Source organism: Hippocampus guttulatus, chromosome 1 (genome assembly GCF_054856545.1).
Source record: "Hippocampus guttulatus isolate MCC_2025c chromosome 1, RoL_Hgut_1.0, whole genome shotgun sequence".
Classification (NCBI taxonomy): Eukaryota; Metazoa; Chordata; class Actinopteri; order Syngnathiformes; family Syngnathidae; genus Hippocampus; species Hippocampus guttulatus.
Genome location: NC_141261.1, coordinates 7,572,501 through 7,600,397, shown reverse-complemented (window position 1 = coordinate 7,600,397; position 27,897 = coordinate 7,572,501). Strand labels below are relative to the sequence as shown.

At 41.9% G+C, this 27,897-nt stretch overlaps 1 protein-coding gene across 2 annotated transcripts in view; it reads right to left on the bottom strand.

Annotated features, from left to right (window-relative positions):
- The window catches only part of LOC147210234 (plexin-A1-like), a 198,101-nt gene that overhangs the window by 150,918 nt on the left and 19,286 nt on the right, over window positions 1-27,897 (bottom strand). For both annotated transcript variants that reach the window (XM_086107232.1, XM_086107240.1), the window contains exon 2: window positions 11,544-12,841. In XM_086107232.1, the coding sequence (XP_085963358.1) occupies window positions 11,544-12,701 (1,158 nt within the window). In that variant the 5' untranslated portion in view covers window positions 12,702-12,841. The remainder of the gene's footprint in view (window positions 1-11,543; window positions 12,842-27,897) is intronic.

The window sequence follows — 27,897 nt, the reverse complement described above, 5'->3', positions numbered from 1 at the left end:
TATGTCCTTTCTAATATAGACTGGAAAAGAGAGCGGAGTGCCAAACTTGGGAGAGATAAGTCAACAACAGACACACATGCACACAAAACACACACGCACACAATACTCTGGCTCCTGTCCAGCTATTTGCTGTGACCTGGCACTGCAGGCGGAGAACAGAACTGGTTGATATTTGGTTCTCCCAGATGAGCCAATATCTGCTCTTTAATTGGTTGCTAATGAGGGCAGCTTGTGTGTGTGTGTGTGTAAAGGCAGTCTATGTTTGCACATGTGTGACAGGGCAGGGGGTGCAGCACGGATGTTAAACATCTGTCTAACAGATGGGGGGCACTTGAGGCTTTGAACTGCTTAAACACGCACACACGCACACACACACACACACACTTTTTTTTTCAAACATCATGTGTGTCCAAGAGAAGTGTGTCAAGTCAAATAGACAAATGTGTATATTTTCAACTAGACATCCACGTCCACATAGCGCCAAAATGGATGTGCATCTGGCAGCCTCGTCTGCCTTCCTAGAAGTTGCCTGCACCAATTGCACCGCGTTACACAAAATTGCACATGACGCACATGCTGGCAAGCAGCAGACAATCTCCCATTAGAAGGGGTGAGATTCTGTACAGTGGTTGATTTTATAAACTTGACCATTCTAAAACAAACAAACGGGATCATAAATATGAGATCAAACCACACTGAAGCCAATTATTAGTTTGCAGAAATACCGTGTAGAGGGCAAATCAAATTTGGAAAGTCCCTGTACACTTAAGGTATGTGTCCATATAGAATACCAGAGGTACTGTATGGTCGAAATGAAAGCATAAAATTGATATACATCCATACACAGTGACTTTCTGAAGAGCTTATATGAACATAACCTTGTTCTGTGTAAATTATGTGAATTGCTTGACTTTTTAATGTGACCAGGGCATGCCAGGCACACTGTTATCAGCAATAAATTTGCTAAGTTAGCAATATACAGTACTGTACAAAAGCCTTAGGCCACCACTTGATTTACTGTATTAAAAAAACAACAACAACGTAATATTCTGAATGTCACCCAGTAGAGTGCAGGTCAAACAATTAACAAAGGTGGGAAAACAATTGGCACATTTGAGTTCTTTGGTCTACCAGTTTTGTCAATTGGAGGCTACTTCCTGGTTCATGGCGGATGACGAACAGATGGGCTGAGCAAATTACGATGCGGGGGATGAACATGTCCATTAATTTCATACTGCCTCACAAAGTAATTATAAATTCCCGTATTTTCCCCCTTTTTCGAGATCTTCATCAAAATGTAAAATGTACAGTAGGTTCTTCAGTGGCGCCATCCAATGTGAGTAAAAAAAACATCGGCAATACATGATCTGCAAACTGAACACACGAGAAGCATACTGGTACTCCAAACTGTACACATGAACAATAACAAAAAGAGGGGTCTATTTGCAATATAAAACCATCATATTCTTGATGATTTTAATGGCCCGTTTTGTTTTGGCTCTCTTCAATGTCCATCTAAAATGTTACATTTCCCTCACGTAAACCCAAAAGAATGGGTGACACCTTCCTCATGCCTGCGTGGGTTTTCTCCGGGTACTCCGGTTTCCCCCCACATTCCGAAAACATGCACCGTAAGTTAATTGAACACTCTAAATTGTCCCTGGGTGTGAATGTGCACCCTGCGATTGGCTGGTAACCAGTTCAGGGTGTGTTGACAAAGGCATGTGACATTTCAGCACGTTGTTTTGGTTTGTTTGCTGTGAATGAAATCGGGCAAATTTAGATGGAAAAGGAGGGGGAGCCTCGCCCCAAAGAGATTTGGAAATGGAAAATAAAAAAAGCCACAGGCAAAAGTGTGAGAAACCATTTCAGCATTTACTTTGCGGCTTGATGTATTCCACGGTTTTCTTGCTATTATGCCGTAAGTGTTTACATATTCAACTTGTTGGGTTGTTTCACACCATTTTATTCTTTTCAGTCCCTTGCGTTTGTTTGAATTCTCCCATCCTCGTCAGTGGAAACATGCACGGCCATCATCAGTGGAGTTGTGACCATTTAAAATGAATCAAATAAACAAAAGTCATGGGAAACCCAACAGTATATCATTCTCAATACTTATTCTATCAAAAATATGATTTAACCAAGATATTGTACAATTATAACCTTCCAACTTGAAAAATGACCGTATGGAAGGTATTTTCCTGTTCCAGCATGACTCTGGCCCCCGCTCACAAATGAAGGTCCTTAAAGACATGCTTGAATGAGTTTGGTGTGAAGGAACTTTCCCCCCAGCACATCAAACACCTTTGGGTTAAACTACAACAACAACAAAAATGGAGCCAGACCCTTTCTGGTGCAAAGAGTAGAAACAGAAATGACAGTTCATAGCATCTTGCATTACAGCTGCACTTAAGCCAAATTGCGCCCTCCACGCAATGTAACACAAAGCAGATGATGCGCTTCAAATTGCGCTGCCCGGCCGACCACAGCAAGGCGTAATCTGTGTCATCGCAACTAAAGCCATTCCTGACAACCGTAATCCAATTACAACGGACCACTATGGGAGCTCACCCAAAAGTGTGAGCCTCAGATGCGCCATCACGGAGGAGTTCCCGCAGCAGATTTTTAGCCACAGGTGCAGCATTGCCGCTTTGGACATTTGCGCCAATACACAAGTTTATTCCCATGTTTGGAACATACTTTACTGAGCCTGAAACATATTATTCCGTTTCTAAATGATAAATGAAAAGTCCTTTCTTTTTTGTGTTTCATTCAACTTTGCGCTGTGTAAATAAAGAAGCCTTGCCTTCAATAAATGCTTACATATTTTATTAGTCACCTCACATTACCAAATAACACAGTTAAGATGTGAAGAAAAGGTAATCTTCTTGTTTAACAAGTTAACTATCGAGAGAGACATTTTGAATTGGTGGTAAGTATCCAAAGGGGGAAAAAAGTATATGTGGCTGTAAACTTCAAATGACTCAAAATCCACAAATAAGATGATGTTTTTGTAAACCAATAATGGCTATTTGTCCATCCTGTCATGTGCTCAATTTAACAATGAACAGCGCAATGCAACAAAATTGCTTAGCAGGCACTTTTCATGAATCCTGAGAATTAACTACAAATTGGGAATATTTCACAAGAAACGCACACGTCAAGTTTCGGGCCAGATATATCAAAAAACAAACACGTGGATGTCTTAATGGAAATCATTAGAATGTCTAAAGATGTGGTAGCATGTTGCTGTGTCATGAAATCCCTTAGGACAATGACGAGAAAACAACACCTCATTAAAAAGTATTTCGCCAAAGAAATGTTTTGACAACAGAATCAATTTAACCCTGCTCTGACCAAGACAAAACAAAGAGCTGTAACAGGATTACCGTATTTTCTGCACTATAAGGCACTTCGGATTTAAAGGCACACCTTCAATGAATGGTCTATTTTACAACTGTTTTCATATATCTGGCGCACTGCATTATTAGGCGCATAGAATAGAAACTACAATGGTGGCTGCAGTTGGGAGAATTGAATGCTTTTAGGTGTGCCTTATAGTACAGAAAATACGGTATATCAGACCAATGTAAATTCATTGGAATTCTTGTCTGGCATCTTTATCCAAATGCTTGAAGTGGCACTTCTTTTTAGTATCGTAAAAAGGAAAATTTCATTTAAACAATGCACAGTCATAATCTCTTACCCAACAAAGGCTGTTAGCAAAAATACTGATGGCCACCTATCCAAATGTATTACATTTTCCTGATTATGAGGTTTCCCAACTAGCATGCATGCTATGACAAGACCCGTGTGTGCATTACAATCTTTTCATTCATCAGTGTGTTCTATTGACAGTGACTTTGCCAGTGAAAAAAATTTAAATGTTAAATGTGAATAATAATAGAATATCTGTACAGTTAAAGATTTGCCAATGGCAGCATTATTTCCCATGGAAAAAAATAGTTTAAAAATCAAACGTCTTCAACTGTTCCATTTACATTTTTACGAGCTGGATTGTCATTGGGATGTCAGCATCCCCTCATAAATACAAATTCGCTGCGGGTAATATCAAATGTTAAATGAGCTTGCATGATGTAAACGCAATCTTTGGAGACATGATATTCCCCACCCAGGAGGCCCAAAGCATGATGAAATGGTGGTGAGCCCTCCTTTGCCGCACAAGACAAGTCTAATGAGACTAAAGATAAAAATAAAAACTACTGGGACAGAACAAAGCAATCAACAGATGGAAACAAACACAGATGTGCACTCTGGTCGACATGAACACTTGTCAGGTGCTAGGTAATACCAAAAAGAAAATAGACTGTGATCCTGGCCACCAGTGATCAACAGTGATAAATATGAATAGCAAGTAGAAAAGAAGAGAAAATAAACCAGAGCAAACAAGAAAGTGACAAACAATAGCTTTCTTGCTAGTCTCTCTGACATCCACGCGGCCTTTATTAAAGACACACAAAGGAGAGATAAAGAGAGCCCTTAGCAAATACGGATATACACGAAGGATAGTGTCGCCGTTTCTGAATAAGTCTCATTTGACAGTCTGAGTGGGTAACGCTGCAGCCGCGTCTGCCCGCTTAAAGAGCTGGAGAGCTGGATGGCAGCCCACAGCGAAGGTCACCCGGCACTTTAACTCCCAGCAGGGCAACACTGGCCTCTTTGCCATAACGAAGCAACACGAGGAGGAAAAAAGGGACAGACCTGCCATATGTGCCACATCGATAAGGGCACGGACTTCACGGAAACTCTGTCGTCAAATGCCCTCGATGTCAGGCAATCCACAGTTCAACGTTTGTTATAATTAATTTACTGAGCTTGCAGAGGCATTGTAACAGATATGTTGCTAGTGTAGAACATAAGAAACAAATAATTCATAAAGTATAAGTGCCTCATCTTTCAGTAACATAATTCTGTGAAAAGTAAGTGACATCATATAAAAAGGCAAAAAAAAAAAAGTCCTAGTCACCCTACTTTAAGAGAAACGAACATAATTCACAACCGGTAACATTAATTAAATAGAGAGGTCACAAAGATGGAATGGACACAATTAATTAAATGGAGATCCCCTGTGTGTCATCAAAGTGTTACAACTCACTAGAGGACATATGTGGTGATATAATCATTGCCATCTCATGGTAAATCAAAGTGAAAGGTGCTTTTTTTAAATTTTTTATTTAATGACTGCCTTTTCAAAAATATGTTCAGTGAACAATCAGCAAAGCGTTCCAAGAGCAGGCCGCCCTTCAAAATGGAGACAAGGAGACACTGAGACTCTTCAATCTCAGAAGCGTAATAGGAATGCATCACAAGCATCATTACTACTCACGGGCCTTGTGATGCGGATGGCTTTATTTGTCCTTGAAAATGGAAAGACACAGCCTTCGAGCTTTTTGAAGTAGCGTTTAAAAAAAAAAAATGCCTGCTGAGCTGTAGGCTAAGGGCGACAACACTGAGTTCTTTTTGCAGCTTGGCAGCCTATAGTTGTGATATGTAAATGCATCCATCCATTTTCCGATCCGCTTATCCTCACAAGGGTCGCGGGGGTTGCTGGAGCCTATCCAAGCCGTCTTTGGGCAGTAGGTGGGGGACACACTGAACCGGTTGCCAGCCAATCGCAGGGCACACAAAGATGAACAACCATCCGCGCTCACACTCACACCTAGGCACAATTTAGAGTTTTCAATCAGCCTGCCATGCATGTTTTTGGAATGTGGGAGGAAATCAGAATACCCGGAGAAAACCCACCCAGGCCCGGGGAGAACATGCAAACTCCACACAGGGAGGCCGGAGCTGGAATTGAACCTAGTACCTCTGCACTGTGAGGTTGACGCGCTAACCACTGGACCAGCGGGCTGCCATATGTAAATCCCTTTTTGACATTTACATTTGTAGAGCGTTGAGCCTGCATTTAATAAGCGATAGAGACAATTGTCATTCAAGACCAACGCACAATCACTTACCTCATGTTTCATCAATTGTGTGCTCTGAAAGATAAAGTAAGTTGTAGGTGCTCTACCAATATTTTTTAGACCACTAAAAAGAGAGGCTCTCTCCCGAGCAATTGTGATCATGCTTTTTGATGATGTTGTCATCTTTGCCTCTGTGCTTCAAGTCCATCCGACTATGCTGCCAACAGCTACTGTGTCAAGGATTTGGCCTTGGTTTTGATTTAAAAAGTTGGATAGTGAGCGGGAAAATTTCATTTCCAAGATCTGTCCATCAAGGAAGTATGACATTCTCGTTGCTCGAAGATTTCCGTATTCGGAGGAGAGCTGAGTTTGTTGGTCGAGAATGTGACTGAGTGTCACAGGCTTATGTGCATGTTTTGATTTGCTGAGTGGCTCAATACTGTAAATGCACAAACTAGCCGACTATCGAGGTATCACTTGACAGAGTTGAGTAGAAATACTTGGGATTAACTAATACCAAGAGTTGTTATACATTCTAAAATCCAAACATAGCTATTCTGATACACCTCTGCAAAGGCACGCTCTCTTTCCGAACAGAGGAACGGAGCGGGTTTTAAGACTCGATTAAAACCCTTGATCCATAAGTCGTGACATGCCGTGAGTATTTTAATGAGACCGAAATGCCCAATTTGTATGGCCAGCTCCAATAAAGAGTGGAAAAAGACGAAGTAAATCGTTTGGCAACCAATCTGGACGTGTCGTCGAGTCACTCCATGGAAACATGGTTCAACTGTTTTTATTTAATATATCAGCAATGTCATTGTTGTTTTGTGCCGTCTACTGTCTTTGTTATTAATTGATTGTTTGTATTTGTATGAATTATTTTTGCTCTTTGTACAGCACTTTGTATACAGCGGTGGTTGTTTCCAAGTGCTCTATAAGTACAGTTGAGATAAAGTTGAGTTGAGGTAACGTGATTTAATTGACAGCATACCATATGAAACTGCGGACATATTGCCCATCGCTAACGATCTCGGACCTGAAGTGGAAGCCTTTGTAGAACCACCACTTTTGCCAACTGATAAATGGTACTAATAAAAGACACTTTGTAGTAAATGACTTCAAGTACAGCATATCTTGATTGCATTTGATGGCTGCCAGGTTGAGAAGAGGGAGGAGTTTTGTCTGACTGAGCACGACCTTGTCTCTCGAAACAGGCCCGCTTGAAAGTTTCCACCCGACACAACGACAGAGGCAACGCGCTGCCAGGCTCACGCTCTCTTCAAGAAACATTGAACATGCCTTTAAGATGATAAATTCATCAGAGCCTTGTCCCGGAGCGAGCGTGCCTGACACGACCTTGATCGATTGCAGGCAAAACGACAGATGGCCATAAAGGACAATCATGTAACTGTAAGCTCATTTGCATAATTGCAAGTACACAAGTCGGCTTCAGACTACAAGGCCACATGGTGCTCGCACGTCACCAATGGGCTTGTGACAGAGATGTTGAGTGTTTATTGCCTGATGTCAGCCGTGGCACTCAAATCTAAAAGAAAGCAGCGGGAATGTTTTGAACAAAATAAGCAAATGTGACATTTTCAGGAATGCGGGGGATTTATCAGCATGTAAAATAAGCACTTTCAAATAAATATTGCTTCTGAATTTAAGCAGGAAGGCACTGAACAACAGAAACGAGTAACATACCATTAAAAACATTACAACTTGTTTGACAGTGCATATTGCTGGCGCTGCATGCGTCTCACAGTTAGGTAAATTTCGTATTTTTCTTAAATGGAGTCTATACTGTTGGTCCGTCCACATGTGTGAGTGCTAATGTGACAAATTATTGATTACCGGTAGGCTAAAGCAGGGGTGCCCAAGTCCGGTCCTCAAGAGCTCCTATCCAGCCTGTGTTCCATGTCTCCCTGTTCCAACACACCTGAGTCAAATGAGCAGCTCATCAGCAAGCTCTGACAGGTGTGATACCGATCCTGCTCATTTGAATCAGGTGTGTTGGAACAGGGAGACCTGTAATACACGCTGGAAAGGGGCTCCCGAGGTCACTCCTGAAGAGTCTAAAGAATTGAAAATGGCACTTTTGACGATGCAATGTGAATGGTTGAGCAGCTATGCCATTTTTGGGATCTCCTGAAAAATTGATTTGAGGTACGAGGACTCCGCCTGACGCCACCGATATATGATTTAAATACACTGCAGCTTGCAGTTTAACAATATAAAAATATGACCCCCGTGATTTCTTTTTCCACAAAAGCATGACCACTTTTCCGACACATCAACAACACCACAAAGGGATTGCAAAGTCCCTGATAACATTCAGTAATGTTCTTTTGTATTCACTGAAAAGGTTTTTGTTGAATTGTTATAATATAAAATAAATTGTTAAATAAAATAAAATATAAAATAATTGTTATGTTATAAAATAAAAATAATCTGGATCCATATATATATACAGTATATATTTTTTTAAGTAGACTCGACATCCATCCATCCATTATCTAAAAAGCTTATCACCACGCGGGTCATGCTGGAGCCTATTCCAGCTGTCTTTGGGAAGTAGGCGGGATACACCCTGAACTGGTTGCCGGCCAATCGCAGAGCACACATTCAGTAGAATATTAACGCACAGTCACACTGAGGGACAATTGAGAGTCTTCCATTAACAAAATATGCATTTTTTTGGTAGGTGGGAAGAAACCAGAGTACCCGGAAAAAAACCCGCACAGGAACATGCAAACTCCACACAGGAAGGCTGGAGCTGGAATCGAACCGGTACCTCTGCACTGTGAGGCTGACATGCTAACCAGTCGGCACTGTGCCGCTCTTCGACTAGACATCAACTGAATAAATAAAATGAAGTAAATTCAACACACCATTTTTTTTTCACTCACTTTCCAAAGCGTTTTTTTCCCAGGATTCCTGCCTAGCAATCATAACGCAAAGCTATACCAACACTGGCGCACCTACCGGAGAGAGGAGGGCATGGTGAGCAATGGCTCATTTATGTGAGAGATGAGACCCTCGAAAGACACCTGGGACCTCTTCTAATTCGTGGAAAGATTGAAAAATATGAGTCCTTTCTTTTCACATCTCTTGTGAAGTCTTTTCATGCTCACGCACCTATTTTACATTCAATCCCTCACGCTGTTCTCTACGCACTACCTCAACAATAATTCAGCAGCGGTAACGTCTTCTCATTCGATATCCCTCTCTATTAACTTCTTTTCGGTCTCCATCAGTCCCTATCAATCCGCTCCGCTCTTTCATTACATCAGCTGTTCTCTCCGCATTGTGTTTTCAGATCACATTCACGCGCTGGCTTACACACTAAGTCACTCTTTACCTCATCACTCAGTGGAAAGTCAAGACGAGGTCAGAGCCGGTTGGTGAAAAAAAATAGAGGGGGATGCAGTGGTAGGGGCACGAGGAAGAAGAGTACAAAAAAAAGGAGCCAAAGGTGAGATAAATGATGTTTAAGTTAAGATAAATGATATTCAAGATGGTGGAGGTCAAAGAGGTCAAAAACGGGCAAGAGTTGAATGGGAGTGTTGAAATGAAAAAAATCTTCGTGCAAAATAATGAGGCTGGATTGGAAGACACTAAAGAGAAAGGGAGGGCAGGAAGAGCAGTGGAGGACAGATAGGACTGGGACAGAGAGGTGGAGAGTCGTTCGGAGATTTATAGCGGGCTGTTACAGAGAATCGACTGCATAACACGAGGTGTGACCACTTGAATAATTCATGAGGATACAGGGCACTCAAAACGCTCATCTATGAGGAAAGGGGAAGGCAAGCCACTGCCAAATTGTGGATTGTGTGAAATATCCTGAGCACTGACTACAGAGTAGCGGGGGTTTTTTTTTGTTTGTTTGTTTCCGCGATGTCCTATAGTAGTGTTCAAGGTGGGTGTTGGACATCTGCCAGGATTTCGAAAAACGAAAGTAGTCTGTTTGTCCATTACAACTATATGTATATGTACGCAAAAAATGAATGTTGTTTGGAGTCGGTTTCACCACTTGCGAACTAAACTGCTCACAAAATTTTCTGTCAACAACAGCTATCAGCCAACAGCTGAGAGCCGGCTTGACTACAAACAGCAGTGTGGTGAATGATTTTCCTGGAGGTCTGACGGGCAGGTGAGGAAAACTGGGGATACAGTACTTAATGGGCTTGAACCATGAAAAAGCAAGATGATAGACCTCTCAAGATCATACAAAGAAAGATCTGGTTCGCTAGAGATTGTCATGATTCGGTTTGGGACCAACAGGTGGCACTGTAGGGCTCCCCCTGCAGCTGCACACCTGTTGGTCATTAGGTAATTAGTGCTTTAAAAGGACTCCCAGCGCGACCACTCATGGCCGGGTCATTGTTGCTGTTTGCTCTTGGCTACTGTCATGTTTGTTCCAGTCTTGTTTCGGTTATTGATTGTTTTTGCTTCAGTCACGGTTTTGTTTGATACTTTGGATTCTTTTTGTTTTCATGACTTTGTTCGTTCTGGATTTAGTTTCTGTGTAACTTTTAATACAATTTGTCAAGTACACCCTGCTCCTCCCTCTTGCCTGCTTTTTGGGGTCCACCACCACCTCGCAAACATGACAGAGATGGAATTAAACAGGTGATCAGTTGGTAATGGCTAGTTGCTCAATACAGTATACAGTAAGTGCCCAACTGAAGGTAATAAACTATCATTTGCAATATGTATTTTTTTTTTCTTAACAAGACTTTGCGGCGGCATGCCGGTCGACTGGTTAACACGTTGGCCTTATAGTGCAGAGGTGCAGGGTTTGATTCCGGCTCCTGTGTGGAGTTTGCATGTTCGGCCTGTGCTTGTGTGGGTTTTCTCCGGGTACTCCGGTTTCCTCCCACATTCCAAAAACACGCGTAGGAGGTTAATGACCCTTGTGAGGATAAGCAGATAAGAAAATGGATGGATGGATGCTTCATTTAAAATTAACCAGACACTTGCAAAATCATAAGGGTCAGTGTAAAACCTTACCACCATTTAAAGTGCCTCTGATTAATAATCCCAAATGAAGTTCATTTTTTTCCTGACATTTTTATTTCATAATGCTGAAGGTTTTGTGCTAAAACAGACTATTTTGGAAAATTAAGGTCCTAGCTCAAGTTGCAGAAAAAATATCCCTAAGCAGAATGCTGCCAGCACCATGGTCCACTGTAGGAATGCCATTTTTTTCCATGAAGAGCAGTGTTGTGTTTGTGACATAACTTCTTGAATTATGGCGAAAAGTTCAACCTTGTATTTTCATTTAATGCACAGACTATAGTTCACATGAATGGTGGAAGAAAAAGTTTGGAAATAACTTGGTCTAATTTTTTTGATCATAAAAAAAGGTGACATTTGAACAGAGGTATTCATCCTGTTAGATCCACTTTAGAGTCGTTTTCTACGATTTCTCTTCCAATTGAATTGCATGATTGCATTAAAACAGTAATTCATGCACTGTGCTCAGAACCGTGACCACTTAGGTGGTGTTGTATGACCTCAAGTGAGCAGTCACAGGTGCTGTGAAACAGCTTGATCATACAGACACATGCAAACGAGCCGCTGAAACGGTCAGGATCACACCCTTACCGAGTTGATGCAGGACAGCTCCTTGTTGAGCAGCCAGGGCAGGGAAAGTATCCCCACTCCACTGTAGCACGACTGAATCCTTATTTTAATCTTCTCCTTGATCTGTCTCATTGTGAACAGACACAAAGCCGTCTCCTTGGGTGGCTTGGCTCTGTTCTTTTGGCCCTGGGCAAATACAGCAAAAAGAACCTCTTCTTGCTCTTGAATACCAAGCGATTGAGCCAAACGGGACCCCGGTCGAGCCAAATAAGCATCCTGGATCAAGCGATACTCCACTCCATCCTTGGTGCAGCCGATAGGGAACTCAATGTAGGAGTAGAACTTGGGATCGTCCACGCAGAGCCGTACAATCTTTGAGGTAAAAAACTGCTCGCTGCCGGCATCGGGCGAAGTGAGTTTTGTGTCCAGCTGTAAAGTGAGATAATAGACAAACTGCTCGCTGTTGAAGCCGTAGATGTAGTAGATGTCGAATGCCGGGAATTTGGAGAGCGTGTCTGATGGAATCTTCAACTGGGACGACACAAACTCATCCTGGTAGACAAAGCTGAACATGTCCGCATTCTCCTCGTTGGACATTAACTTGCGGCTGGACAGTGTTGGAAAGTACTCCGACTTGCCATCAATGGGAGTGCCAACAAAAAGTTTCCCACCCCCGCCAAAAGCATCTGGGGAGATGACTACCCCCGACATGGTGCTTGCCTCAGCAACACTGGATAGATAATGCTCCTTACGGTGGTGGGGCTCGCCAAGTTTGAACAAATCATCCAGACGGAGGAACTGGCAAATTCCCTGGGAAGTACTCCCACAGGCAATTAAGCGGTTGTGGGCATCATCAAGCAGCAGAAGTTTATTGATATTGGGAGTCTGCACGAGCTCATGAGGGCACGACTGGACACCCGGTGGAGGGTAACAGCGAGGATTGTCCGTCACAGGGCCGGTCACGTGGCTACGTAGCTTGGTGAGGTTGCTCGACAGCTTGTAGATCCAGTTGACAGCGCCCAGGTAAATCTCGCCTGATTTGTTATGGACCACCAAATGCGTAAGCCCCCCTTCTGGTGGGGAGAAAGACTGGAGATGGGATAAGGGCGAAGAGGAGGAGGAGGTCATGGACAGGGGGAGGAGCAGGAGGAAGATGAGAGGTGAGCGCATGACTGTCATGGGAAAGGAGGCTTCCGAGTCTCGTCGTGCCGCTTTCAGGTGTTTCGGCGATAGGACTGGAGGTGGCCCGTTTTTCTCCTTTTGTGGCTCTTGTTTTTACAACTTCATGGCTTGTTCTTCCACTTTGACCGCCTCCAGCCCTGAGAAAAAGAAACAAGCATAACTATTGTCAATGAAGATCATGGGATGCACTTTTCACACAACTGTAAATCGATTTTTTCTTTTTGCATCAAAGAATAGAACAGCATAAATAATACAGCTTTCTAAAGCCCAGGTTCCATTCCAAACACCACACTTTTGCGCCAAAACAATCCATACCATGCCATAAAACACCATAGCATTCTCTTCATTTTTTTTTTCTTCCATTTGAGTACCAACCAAGTGAGGTTATCGGTAGTCAACTCAAACGATTCTACTTGGTATATAAAACTGCATCTCCTCCTTTGTAGATTATAGAAGACACAATCACATTCTCCATAACAATCTGTTATAACAGTTCTGACCACCAAGCAAACACACAAAAAAAAAAGACTTCACCAAATCATCATCCGATACTCAAAAACGATTGCATCAATGTACTTAGTCAACACAAAAAAAAACAGACAAGACTAAAGAAATGATTTCAGACTCCATCCACTCAAGTCATCATATCTTTCAACTGCTGCCTGTAAAGAGCTCCCTCCACCCTCACAACCTGCTTAAGAGCAGCTCCCCCCCCCCCCCACCCCCCACTGCAATAGGTCAATAAACTCTTCACCTCCTTTAGTTTAATTATCTCGGAGTCTGCATATTTACAGGGTGTCAACACTGTTGTTAAATTTCGTACTGTGTGATTGGTTGTGTGTGTATGTGTGTGTGTGCGCGTGTGTGTGTGCGTGTGTATCTATATATACCGGTATAAAATGAATGCGTGCAGAGGCATACAGACAGCAGTTATGTAAAAAAAAAAAAAAAACGATCTCTGAATCTGAACGTGAGCCCCGAGTCTGTAATGGGAAAAACAAACTCGATGTGTATTTGGATTATGTCAGGTAGATGACTAATCAAGTTGATTGTTGTTAAATTCATTGATTAAATCAGGTTTTAACATTCCGCACTGTACCGCGCTGAGCAGAAGAGACCTGTACCGCTTGATGGAAACTTGTCTGGAAAATCCTGACTAAACTGCTACCCGGTGTTAATTTCATGAAGTGCACAAGACAAACGCTTCTTAAACCGGGAGGTCTCTTCTCACTTGCTGCCACCCATTCTCTAATTCAACACATTCCTCTCTCTCTGGCTCTCTCTCTTCCCTTCAGACACTTCACTCTTGTCAATAGCGCCTTTCATCCCGGGCCCAGTCATGATTACAGCGGTTCAGATCACCACGCTGTTGCCAACCCTATCGGGACAATACAGACCCTGTTTAGAGCCCCGTGATACACACCCAGACAAAATGTGAGCAGACTACACATACTTACAGTATGCGGTCGGGGAGCATCTTTTCACAATCACACACTGATTCCACTGACTTCACGGTCCTCTGGCATGAACCAACTCAATCATATGCACATGGGACATTACGACACGCCCACACAGACACACACGCACACACATGTGCAACCACGCATGCACACACACGCACTTACTAACACACACTCACCGGTGTGTGACAATTGCCCACATGCCTCTGCACATTCACAACAAGTGAGCACAAGGGATTAGCTAATTTAAAAACAAAACAAAAAACGATTTGAAAGGACAGCTATTTTCAACATCTTGTACTTGACAATTTCTATAAATAAGTGAAAACGGAGCACACGGGCAGGAGAAGAAAAAGAAGAAGATATCAGGAATCGTTTGACAAAACTGGGACAAGATGAAGAGAAAAATGAAATGTCTATGAAGTGGAACAAAACAAGTTTTTAATTTAAAAGTTGTTCTGTAATGACTGTGTCGGACCAAATGGAAAAGTTTACAGATGTACTTATATGAAGACCGTTGCTGAGAAAATGGAACAAGCTCCAGATAGGGGACAACAATTGCGTGTACTGTATTCATTTATCGAAATGATAATGAAGCATATTTTTAAATAGGGTGTCTGCGTGTGCGTGCATGTGATTTAATCCCATGTTTTATATACCAACTGCAAAAATTGTCATGGGTCTTTACTTCAATGCAGTTTAAAACAGTCCAGCATCCTTCCCATAGCTTTAAAATCATTTCACTGGTACACTGGCTTGTAATATTAGAATAGATTAGCTGTGTTAGCCATGGCGGCCCCTGCTCACCTACTTCATCAATGAGAATACTGTATCTGTTGACTGCCCTCTTGTTAGATTAGCCATGCTGGTGTTCATTTTACAATTCGAACAACAATTTAGTTTGCAAAGGTGAATGAAATATCAAGTGAGAAAATGAACGTCATGTGTAACAGGGGTTCCAAAATGGAGGAAGTCACTTGACACGTTCAATAAAGCCGCGGAACGCTTGAAGTATGTTCATTGCTGATTAATAGCTGCCAGTGAGTCTCTGACCTTAGCCAAAACACTTAGACTAATTTATACAAAGCACTTCTTGAGCATGACGCTCACACCCCTTGCCTCCGACGGTGAACATGATGGAGCACATCCTGCCTCCATCTGATCTTGTTTACGAGAGTGGCGCGTCTCTCCACATAAGACGATTCAATACGATTGTCGACACATGGAGTACCATATAATTCAAGGGTGTAGTTACTTGAAAATATAACTATTCAGTTTGATTCAGTGGGACTACAATTCACATTTATACCGTATTTTCACGTCTATAAGGCACCATTAAAAGTCTTAAATTTTCTCCAAAATGGACAGGATCACCTTATAATGCGGAGCGTCTAGTGTATGCGCCGAGTTCCAAAGCCTGACTGAGAGCACTTCTGGCCGACACGCTGTTTATACAGAGAAAAGGCGGATGTGAGTGATGACAAGCATGCGGAAGTCCGCCAATGAGTGAAAGGTGGGCATGTAAGAGGACGCTAAAGGCATGTCCCTAGCAAGTACCAGTCGCATGAGTACATTGTAAAATGGCTAAATAAAGTACAACCGAACTCAGTTTTACTTCCGTTGCCTTTTTAAAAACGTGTTTTTAGCGTGCGTCCGTATGTCTTAGCTGCTACTGTATGCTTTAAGCTAACATACCTGGTATGTTTTAGCGTGCATGCATGCTACCGTATGCTTCAAGCTAATGTGTTTTTAGCGTGCGTGCATGCATGCCGTATGTTTAAGCTGGCGTATGTTTTACCATGCCTGGCTGAGCCCAATAATACAGTGCGTTTTGTGTATGTGTCAAATACAGAAATAGCATCCGTTACTGAGACTGCGCCCAACAATACGGTGCGCCGAATGGTCATGAAAATACGGTAAATATCAATCGATGGATAGATGTTGATCAAAACAAAGAAACATTAACATAATTTCTACTACAAAAACGTTGCACGATGCAGAAACGTTTTACATTCCAAACCGTTCCACTTTCTCCAGACAAGTGCAATGTAAAACAAATGGGAACACAAGTTGCAACTGAGGTATGTGGTTCCATTAGCCGCAAGAATGACTATGGGTTGGTATTTGTTCATTTTGTCGCGGCTTAGATGTGGAATTCCTACACGGCTTGAACTGGATTTGCCTCGAAGGGACTGCTCTGTTTTGGGTATTTCGGAATGTCAAACACGTGAAGGTATACTTAAACTGGCAACACATGATCAGCGGCATGACCAAAGTTGACACCAAAGACACAATAAATGCTTATTTGATATTTTTGTTTTGAACCCCATCTTTGTTCATTTTATGCATCACGGGTTAGCTTCTCACTTTAATGTGGTAAAAAAAAAACTGTCATATGCCCTCAGTATGAGTCTGATCTATCTTAACACCACGTACCTCGCAACAGATGGTATCAAAGTTAAAGTCACAGCACAGGTCAGATGAGGATAACAAAGAGGAAACAAGAGCAGGCACAGGAAGAGTACAGACACTTGAACGTGAGGTGATTTTTATTTGGAATCCATTTTTGGAAAAAGACATTTTGACGAGCTGCTAATACGGCCGGATGGATTCGACTCACAGCCTCCACTTCTGGCTCTCTGGATGAGAGAGGGAATGGATGGGGAATTTGTTGAATAGATCCACAGTCACACAAACTGCCAGCAAAACCAAGGAACATAATTGGAACATTTGTCCAATGTTTGTGAATATACTAAGCATCCATTCATCCATTTTCTTAACTTGGAGTGTTCGAAGGTCTCATTGGATCTGAAGCCTTGCCTAGCTGACTGTGGGGCAAAACGTGGACTACGTAGTAGACAGGTTGCCCGTCAATCACAAGGAGCGTAGAGAGACAGACAACCATTAACACTGACACACCATTACTGGGTGAAAACGGAATCTTGTTGCCTGAATGGATGTTAGATGAGTGAACCACTACACCACCAGTGACCATAAACTGCATCAGTCAAACTGCTATTTTGATGGTGATAGTACAGGCAAAAATAATAACCGATGTAAAACAATGAAACACACTCTTGTGATTAAATAATCTTGAATCGCCAGTTGCGCAGCATGAAGGTCGAGTGGTTAGCGCGTTGACCACACAGTGCAGAGGTCGTGGGTTCGATCCCAGCTCCGGCCTTCCTGTGTGGAGTTTGCATGGTCTCCCCGTGCCGACGTGGGCTTTCTCCGGGTACTCTGGTTTCCTCCCACATTCCAGAGACATGCATGGCAGGCTGATTGAACACTCTAAAAAACTGTCCCTAGGTGTGAGCGCGGATGGTTGTTTGTCTCTGTGTGCCCTGAGATTGGCCGGCGACCGGCTCAGGGTGTCCGCCGCCTATTGCCCGAAGACAGCTGGGATAGGCTCCAGCATGCCCCGCGACCCTAGTGAGCATAAAACGGTTCAGAAAATGGATGGAATTGCCAGTTAGGAACACATACTACATAACTGGCCTCAGTTCCCGATGCTCACTTTCCCTTTCATATTGTTCCGGTTATGTTCTATCCGTAAAGCTCTTTTGACGAACACGTCTGTTGTCATGAGAATTTAGGCATTGTACCGAAATAATGCACTTGTCTGTACAGTGATCCATTGCCTGGGCTATTTATCCTGGTTAGAGTCATGGAGGGAGCCAGATCTAGTCCCAGCTCACTTAAGTGGAAATGCACACTAAACCCTGGACTTGCCGACAGTCAGTCAGAAGAGCATTGGGGACTTGACCAGGAATCAAACTTGCACCAGCTAAATGGAATATAAAAGTTGACAGCTAACAACAAAATCAGCTTTGTGACTGTTAACACTAAGAATGGCTATGTTGGGTGGGCGATCCTTGCGTCTTCTAAAACAGTACTTCATGGAAAAAGGAAAAAAAAATTACATCTTCGATATACTTACTCATTTTTGGTAATGAAATTTTATCTAAGTGGTCATTCAGCACCACGCTATAAACAAACACAATGGCCCCCTATTTTCATGCCTAGCGCAACAGCCATAACTGTGCCACGGCCAAGGGGGTGCTTTTAAAACCATAGATCACAAATGATAATAATAATAGTAATAACAATACTGTTTTCAATGAATTGATTTCTATCATGATTGCCGCTGCACCACACACAACTGCAGAGCTCAGAATCTGTCTGTCTGCACCTTAATCAATCTGCGCCACAACTTAGACCTGGTTTGAACGGGTCTAAATATTCGTCTACTTTCAGTCACTACATGTTAGTTGCGCTCCGGGTGGCGAAAAGAAAATGCCATTGTTCCGCCAGAACACCCAGCATGGCGCAGCGGGCTCTGCCAAATTCCCAAACATGCAAACGGAGCTTAGCACCTGCACAGAATGCAACATGAACCAATTTTTATAACTAAGCATACATGCACTGTCTTGAAACTATGTGTTTTACAATATACAGACCACAGTGGATTGCTGACACAAGGAGTGATAGTGGACAAAGGGACCAAATGAATAAAAATTGTCCTCATCAGACATAATCTTTTTTTTTGTCTTTTCTTTGTTTCAGCAGCAAAGACCAAGGCTGTTTCGTGATCTTCCTTCACGCAAACATTTCTGACTCTGATGAAATGATGTTGTCTCAAAACTGATTAAATTACTTTGTCATAGTTTCATCACTTAGGGAGAAAGCTTAATAAATTGCAGTGGCACTCGGGAGAATATAGGCCTTTTCCTTGGAAAAAAAAGAATGTTCATTCAGATCAGCGCAATGATTCGAGAGAATGAATGTTCCTAAAAGTGATCAATCAATCATCCATGCGTCATACCAAAGACGTAGACCAAATGTCATCAATATACAATCCATCCATTCATTTTCAACACCGCTTATCCTGAACAGCGTCGCGGGGAGTTGCTGGAGCCTGTCCAAGCTGATGTCTGGCGGAAGGCAGACTCCAAACAAAACTGGTCGCCAATCAGTCGCAAGGCACATATTGAGACAAACAACGACTGACACCCGCATTCACATTGTCACTGAGTGGGAAAACGATCCCATGCTACCCGCACAGAATCCCGGCGAGCGTACCACTACACCATCAGCGGCTTATTATAGACAATACACTCAACTTTTTAACTGACTTCCATACTACAAACAAGAGATCAAGTATCTGCATGACCACCCAATAGTTGAAAGCCATTTTGTCATTCCATCCACAAAAATGGCCAAAGCAAAATCCTCCATTGTCTAATGTAATAAAAGGAATGTGGTATGGACTGTGTGTGTTGGCGTGAGCTGCTGGACCGTGCGCCTGCAACACAGTGGTACGTTTACAGTCACATTCCACCATTGACACACTGACCCTCTGAACAGCTGCAAGAGCATACAAACAAATAAATAAACCGGCAGTTTAACATTATGACCCTCAAATACAGATTTAAACTTTATATATTGACTGTAACCATGCCTAGACTTTTGTTGCAACTCAATGTGTTGGCAAAAAGAGAAGAAGTGATAACGTAGCTGCTCTTGATAAAAGCAGGGCTATGAAACTTGTTTTTATCATGGTCAAATTGTAGTTTATGGTGCTCTCAGGGGACATGTTAGAGTGAAAATGTATATTTGCTCGGAGTGTAACAGCTTGCCAAAATTCACAGTACCTTAAGTGAAGAAAAAAAACTGTCATCTTCTATCAGATGCAATTCAATTTTCAAAAGTTATGTTCCCTGGCCAGAATCAGCGCTGCACTGTGTTTGTTTACGGATTATGTGCGTGTCTTAAGTGCTGGGAACCTTTGGTCTCTTACTGAATATATTCTGTGTAAGAACCCTAATAATCGCCCCATCATATTATATAGTTGTCCTTGCATTTAATAGCCATCATTTTTATGATGGATATGTCCTTTTGAATACAAGTCAAGAAAGAAAATGTGGTAAGCTTTTTGCTGGCCATGTGAAATGACATGGAAGGCCGGATCGAGCCTGCGTGGCCTTGAGTTTGACACCCGCGCTTTAGAGGCTTCCGGCATGTACTGTATACTGCAGATTAGATGACATGCCTTCACCAAGTACGTAGTCATAAACCTCCCAGACCCATAAAAATGTTCACTTAACGCGCATGACGACAGGTGCACGCATTGTTAAGTCACAGAGAGCTGTGTCGCGGAGCCCTAATCATTTGTAATTTGAGCGAGTCTCCTCCACAATATGCTCATTCTGTCTCCAAGACCTCCGTCAGCACGGGGATTTAAGGATTTTACAAATACAGTTGAATCTTGACAGATATAGTCTGCTTATGTTCACACGCCGTGAAGGCTGGCTCACACGGACCACAGTTTTATATGTGCGAGAGCTTTTTGACAAGTCAGGGTGACTTTTAGCAGCCCACTTGTAGTAGTTATTAATATTTTGGATTCTCTCAATGTCTAAGAGTCACTTGAAGGAGAAATACCACAATAGTTGGATTTGTAGCCCCCCAAAAAATAACACTTCTCAGCCAACCTTTTGTGGGCGGGGTGTGGATCATATTTACAATTTGAATGAAATTGTATGCATTTATTGTACAGGTATTTATTTTCAGCAGTCCATAATCCTCATTTTACAGTCATTCACTTGCGGCCCATCTTCCGATCATGTCGACTTTTATTGGTCCAATCAGGTTTCAGCTTCTTTGTGTTGCCATGTCAATGTAATCTGCAGACTCAGGAGCTCTGCGTCAGGACACTGACACAATATTAGTCATGGTTATTTTTCCCCTTTTTTTTAAATTAAATGAATAAAATTCAGTATTTGCCAATTTTGACCTTTTTGCAGATTTTGAGTGACATCGCATTTTTCCATCGTCTGATTGGTTGAGTGAAATATGCAGTAGGTTAAAGAGGAAGAGCAGTGCGTCTGTGCATGCATAATAAAAATTATTTTAGAGATATTCTAAATGATATTGCAGTGTAGAGGTTTGGAGCATAAGATGAAAGGTTAACTATCTTTATTGTTTTAGCAAAACTAGTTCTCATCCCATACTCGTGAAGTTCCCCTCACAGTGGGTACTGGTCCAAAACAATGCGACAACCTCCAACATGGCGATGTGTAACGTCATGACATCGGCAAAATTATCCATAAATTTTCATCAGCACAGGATATGCCTGGCTTGAGATAGAGTATGAATCATTTTGATTTGGCCTTATTTGTCAGTGGTAAACACTTTATAATCCCTTACCGAAAACTGTGGGGAGGGTATGAATCATTCTTGAATAAACTGCATATGACTCCAATGCTAAAACTTACTGCTAATTACTTTTGAATTCATGTAAAGTTCATTCATGGCGTTGAGTGGCTTATGTTGTTGTTGGCGTCCTTCATTTAAATGTCAATAGCAACTTTCTGAACATGGTAGTGCTTCTGCAGCTTTGTTGGAAGTAACATTGACATCCACCAACTGGTACTAGAAAGTGCTTCCCATCCACTTGTTTTTTTTTTTTTTTTAAATAAAAATGGGCTTGTGCTCTTCTTTCAAGTGAGCTTAAAATCTGAACCAATGACAACTGTCCATGTGCGCTTTTATCAGTGGACTAAAGGTAAATTACACATCACAGCTGCAGGGAAAGTCTTGACGCAAAACAAACACATTTCATTGTTGTTTGCTTTTTTTGCTGCTTTTTTTTTTTGGCGCATTGTACATCTAGAAATGATCGTACTGTATATTAAATAGGTGCTGACAAAACCATAAAAACAGGAATAGCTCCCACGAGGAGTGTGGAAAGGAGTTTGTGTGCATCTGTGCGTGCATATTCATATTCATACTCATGAGTGTGTGCGTGTGCGTGTGTGTGTGTGTGTGTGTGCGCGCATGCGTACGTGTGTGCGTGCGTGTGTAGAGTCTCCAAAGCAGGGACCCTGGAGCTAAAGCCATTTAGTGGAGCTTTAAGTGCTTGAATAGGCCAAAACCACACTTCTTTATCAGGGAATTTGGCGTAGATAATCGAGGCTGGCTCCCAACCACTGAGCGGCAATTTCGCAGTTTAAGAAAATGAGAGGGAGTGAACAATGAAGGATGGAGTAGTTGGGTGGGATGGCGAGATCACTGGGGGCAGGGGGGGATGATCATGTGGGGTGGGTAAGAAATGGCACACTCCGTTTGTCCAAGTCGGCATTTAGAAATCCTACACTTTGGAGTTTGGTATGTTTGAAGATGTAAAAAAAAAACAAAAACACAATGACACAATGGCTGAATAAAATTCCCAAATGGCGTGAAAATTAAGTGCCTACTATGTGGAGGCTTTAGGGATGTATCCCATCCATCTTTATGGTGGCGCTGCATTAGAAGCCTGTTTTATAGCGGCGGCGGCGCTGGCTGTAAAGTGAGCTGTCAGTACAAATGTTCAGCCACCATTAGGAGGGCGAAGACGTAAACACAATAATTCGACAACGGCTGGTCTGCGAGACATTGGAGCCGAGCCGCTTTTAACGACCAATATCGTTCTCATTTTACGACATCAGATTAAATCACGTGAGCAGGATGGGGACGAGCTATATTGGGATATAAATAGCAATAAAAAATCTTGCTGATATAAAATGGATGATGTACTGATATGTACTGTATAAGAAGATACAAGTAGCACAAGCTATTTAGTCATCACCTCTGCAGGAGACTTATTGTCACTTCTGTTATAAAGCTCTTCTTGACCTTTGACCTCAGCTCCTTCAGCAGTCTTAGTTGGATGGCATTCGAAAACAGAAAAAAAGCAGTCATTGAAAGAACCTGACATTGCCAAAACATTGAAGGGGAACTCAAGTAAAAAAAATGTTCTCGACAATAAAGTATCTAAATACGCTATTCTGATTAATATTGTGTTTGTGGAATATGAATCAAACAAAAATATATATATATTCCATTCAGTTTTGCCTCGTAGAGCCATTTGCTGTCATTTGAAAATGACATCACAGTGCCCTTAGATTCTAAGGTCTTAGGTTACGACCATCATAGCTCACTTGTTTTCTAGGTTTGGTAACGTGACGTTCGCAAGTTGAGCCCTTAGGTACTGTGATGTCATTTTCAATCGCTGACTTGTCTCAGTACAAGGCAAAATGGCCGCTCCCTGAGATCGATAACGGGTTGATTTTTCAGCTACATTCATATTCCAGAAACACAACATGAATCGGAGTACGGAATGTTTAGCTCCAAATATGCCGGAACTCACGTGATGTTAAAAAATAATAATAAAACGGCGATCTTTTTCTGACGTCTCCCTGGGTGTACGATAGAAAAGTGGTGAGCAAGTCTATCGCACAGTTCTGCCATTCGGGCCTCAGATCTCAACTGCAGCATTCCTGTGTGGAGTTTGCATGTTTGCAAGTCCTAATTCTTGTGTGCATTTTTCTGTAAGCAGTCTGGCTTCACACAGTCCACCAAAATGCATGTTTGGTTCATTAATGAACATAACATGCATTTTCTAAACTGTATGTGAGTGGTTGTTTGTGTAAATCTGCCTTATGAATAGCTGGCGACCGGTCAAGGGTGTAGCCCACCTCCCCACCCAAATCCAGCTGGGAAAGGCTCCAGCTCAACTGCGATCAAAATGAAGACAAGCACTATTGAAAATGGGTGGATTGATGTTTCCTGGCCCCTTATATTGTTTTGATCATGAATTATCAGACACAAAACTACAGGCACAAAGAGCACTATTGAAGCGGGAAATTGAACTTCCTCCAGCACCTACCCTGTCGCTGACCACAAACTCTGACCGGAAAAGTGAATTATCCAGGAAGCTAACGATGAATAAAGGATCACAGTATGGACACAATGTAACAATAAAATAATAGGAGCTATTGTCAGCAGGCCCTCATCACGAGTACTCCACATTAACCCAAAACCACAAGCACAGGTTAACACCGATTATTATCGTATCAAGTCAACAGTTTTACAAAGCAGATTGTTATTTAACCCATGCACAAATAATGTGCATGGGTTAAATAACATGTAAGGTTCATTTCATTCCCGGGGAGAAAAAAAAGTGTCTCACTGCTCGCTCGCCTCCAGTGTGTTCGACGTTTAACTGCAGGTTAGGTATTTATGTACCTTTGCGGTGCTTTATGTCGCTATTTCTTTCTAATCTGTCTTCAAAGCCTGGATGTCAACAGAGAGCTTTCTTCAGCATATCCTGCATTCATCTGATTATAAGATCAAATGCTGCTGAGCACATGCACGGCAATGATGTCAACACACACACACTCACACACACACACACTACACAGGAGATAATGTAACTCCTCTTTCAGCTGCCTCAACACAGATGCCAAGCCATATTACACTTGATTAAACAGTGTCGCTCCAATCGGGCCCTCGCACACCTACACATGCACATAAATAAAAATATGCATACCTTGAGGCAAGATGAGGCAAGTGCAACGCACTCCCCCTCACAAATTTGGTCAAAATATTTCTTTGTGAGCATCACGGGGAGGGACAGTGTGAGGACACGAGTGTGCGTTGGTGTTTGCGCACGCGCATGTGCCACAATGTCTCCCGGTTTGAATGCATGTGTCATCTATTCGTATGTCACAGCTACTCTGATGTGACCTTTAAACACAGATATTTTCTTCCCGGCCTGCAAGCAACACTGCTAACACAATTACACTGGGCTAATGAACAGAGGGCCCTGGCGCACACACACACACATACACATACACACGCTTTCCTTCATGCATATCAATCTCCTCGCAAAGGCTACATTTGCATCTTTAATCTAAATGAAAGTGCTTATTAAAGTTCATGCTGATGTTAAGATCAGATTGACTAAATCCAAAGTGTTTAACCTATCACGCCTCCTCCTCTTCCTCGCTGCTCTTCAATCCAACCACCTTTGCTTTTCTTGATTTGGTGCAAAAGGATACCGATGAAATAATTTTAATATTTTCCCAGTACAATGGTGAGGAAGCCCTCTCGTTGTTTTATTTTGTTCTCAAATTATCTGCTTACAATCACACAAATGCAAATCTTTCCAAATAATGGAAACTTTGAAGCTTTGTCTCATGTCTAAATATCTGGAAATAAATATATTACCTGGAAATAAAAACCTGAACAGCTGATATCACCTCACTCATTATCATTTTCATACATAGTTCCAAAAATTCCCTGTGGAAAAAAAGGCATATACTTATAGGACTGTATTGTACTCTACAAAAATCACAATCATGGACTATAACATTGATGTAATAAATATCATCACACCACATGTAAGTTCATATTTTTTGTGGTGCAACATAAATGACATTTGGTTGACTTGGCAACACATTAAAAAAACAAAAACATGTCATTGACCATCAGTCAGTTTGGTCGCAATGTCTCTGATGCGGTTATTTCTCACCATGCTTACCACAAACAAACTCTCATCTATACACTCTGAATACACAACATAATTGCGACATAACACTAAATGAAAAACGTGCCCCGGTCCTGTATTGTAATTCCACTGCTTATAAAAGCTGGAGCGACATACTTGGAATGTGAAAACAAGGCTGGAGTCATAGAGGAAGAGGACGGATTGTTATGGCCCCAACATTTGCAATTGAATGGGATGATGCGGCTTGCTGACTCTGGTTCTGATTAACAAGTGTTAGCACTGGCAGCGTACAAGGCCACTGCCTTGAGGGGGGGAGAGAAGGTCTAACCCGCCTTTTGTGTGTGTGGACGCCCTGCAGTTGAACCTGACCTCTGACCTTCCTTATGTGCCAGCAAATATGCAAAGATAATGTCCCCACAAGGAATGAAAATAGTGTGACCACCGTGTAATCAGAAAATAATGAGAAAAACCACAATGATGTAACTCTGAGTTTGAATTATTCCTTTTGTTAATTGCTAACATTTGATTCGCTTTATTTGAATGTGGCCATTTGTATATGCGCACTTGGGGAAGGATCAAGGGAAAAAACTGGAGAATGAATGTTCATTTTTAATTCTTGAATAAAAACAGTTCCATGTGTCTTTCTATGACATGCTTTGAATGACATCATACTTTTCTTTTTGTATTTCAAGCCATTTTAAAAGCAACCAGGTTTGGAAAAAAAAACTCATGGCAATGAGAAATTTCTAACCCTGTTTCCTGAAGGGTGTGTGAATGTTTTGAGCTCGCATTACAATGGCGACTTGGGGTGGAGGTGTTTTGAGTCCCAAATTTGAATTTTAACTTTGAACAAAAGTAAACCCAAATACTGACATAGACTGTTAACACATCAAGCCGGAAAGTTATATGAATGAATTATAACACATATTACAATCCTAACAATTTTTAGAATGTCATAATCTTTTTTCCACGATTTTCCTAGATTGAACAGCCCACTTTTTTGTTATTATTATTATTATTGTGCCCTGTGATTGGCTGGCAACTGATTCAGGGTGTCCCCCGCCTACTGCCCGAAGACGGCTGGGATAGGCTCCAGCACCCCCCGCGACCCTAGTGAGGATCGAGCGGTTCGGAAAATGGATGGATGGATGGATTATTATTGTTTTTATCACTGTATTATTCTTTGTGGCCGAAGAATTAAGCAGCAAAATCCGTCTATTTTTATCCACTTCAGGCGGTGGCCATTTTGCCACTTGCTGTCACCAGAAAATGACATCATAGTGCCCAAGGGCTCAGCCTGCGATCATCACATGACCAAACCTAACAAACAGACGTTCATTGATTGGCCGTTACTTGAACACACAATGTTTTGTATGGTAATTAAACTCGTAATCACATATTACTTCATTATAACAAGAGAAGTTGAATTCTATTAAAGTTCTGCGACATTCATTGAAGGCATTCATCCACCACTGTAATGGTGTCTTGAGTGTGATGAAACACCTTGATAAGACGGACGGTCGAGGCTCTGAATGTCAAGGTGAGGTTAGAATTAAAGAAGATTTCAGGGAGACATAGAGGCAATAAATCTTCAAGAGTTCAACTTTGGTCCACCGCAGTCAACAAACGCAGTGCATTCTTATCCACAAACCTTCATCCTTGCAATAACATTCCTTTCTTGAACCACCTTTCCTTTTCGGAATCCCTCTTCCGAAGACATACATTGAAAGGTCAACCAAGGTATAGATAAAATACAAACTGTGCATTTCATTTCTGAAGCTAAATAAAGTTTGATAATAAGACCAGGAGAGAATTATTTTATCATTTATGCAGGCTAGTCTGTTAATGTTACTGAATTAAATTGTTCATCTCATCTTTTCTTGTGTTTTTTTTTTTTTTTTTGTCACAGATATGCATGCCCTGCTGTCGTAAACCTCAAGGCAAATGTTTAAAATCAATAATTCAGCCGGGTGGGGGCGGCGGGAACGTGTTCCAGAATTTGGCAGGCTATAAGGATATCTGAAATTATGACCTCAGTGAGTTAGCTGTCCTGGTAAATATAGGAGATCTCCCAGAAAATCATTTTGGACAATAAAGCATTCAGACATGTGGTCATTCTAGCTTCAGGACGTGAAAAAGAAGCCAAACCTGTTACACTGTTACAGCTTTCACAAGCCTTAATCCAACATTTTACAGAGTGTGTCTCTGCAAATGTGGTCAATGTATCTGGCAAAATATTTGTTGACACTTACTTGAAAGGGTTTAGATCAGGGCTCTCAAGTACCTCCACCCCGTCAAAAGCGCCTTTATGGACATTGCTTTTTTTTTTTTTTTGCATTAGATCATACGGCCATACAGCAGTGTCTTCATGAAACTGCTCCCACAAAACCGGAAGCATCCG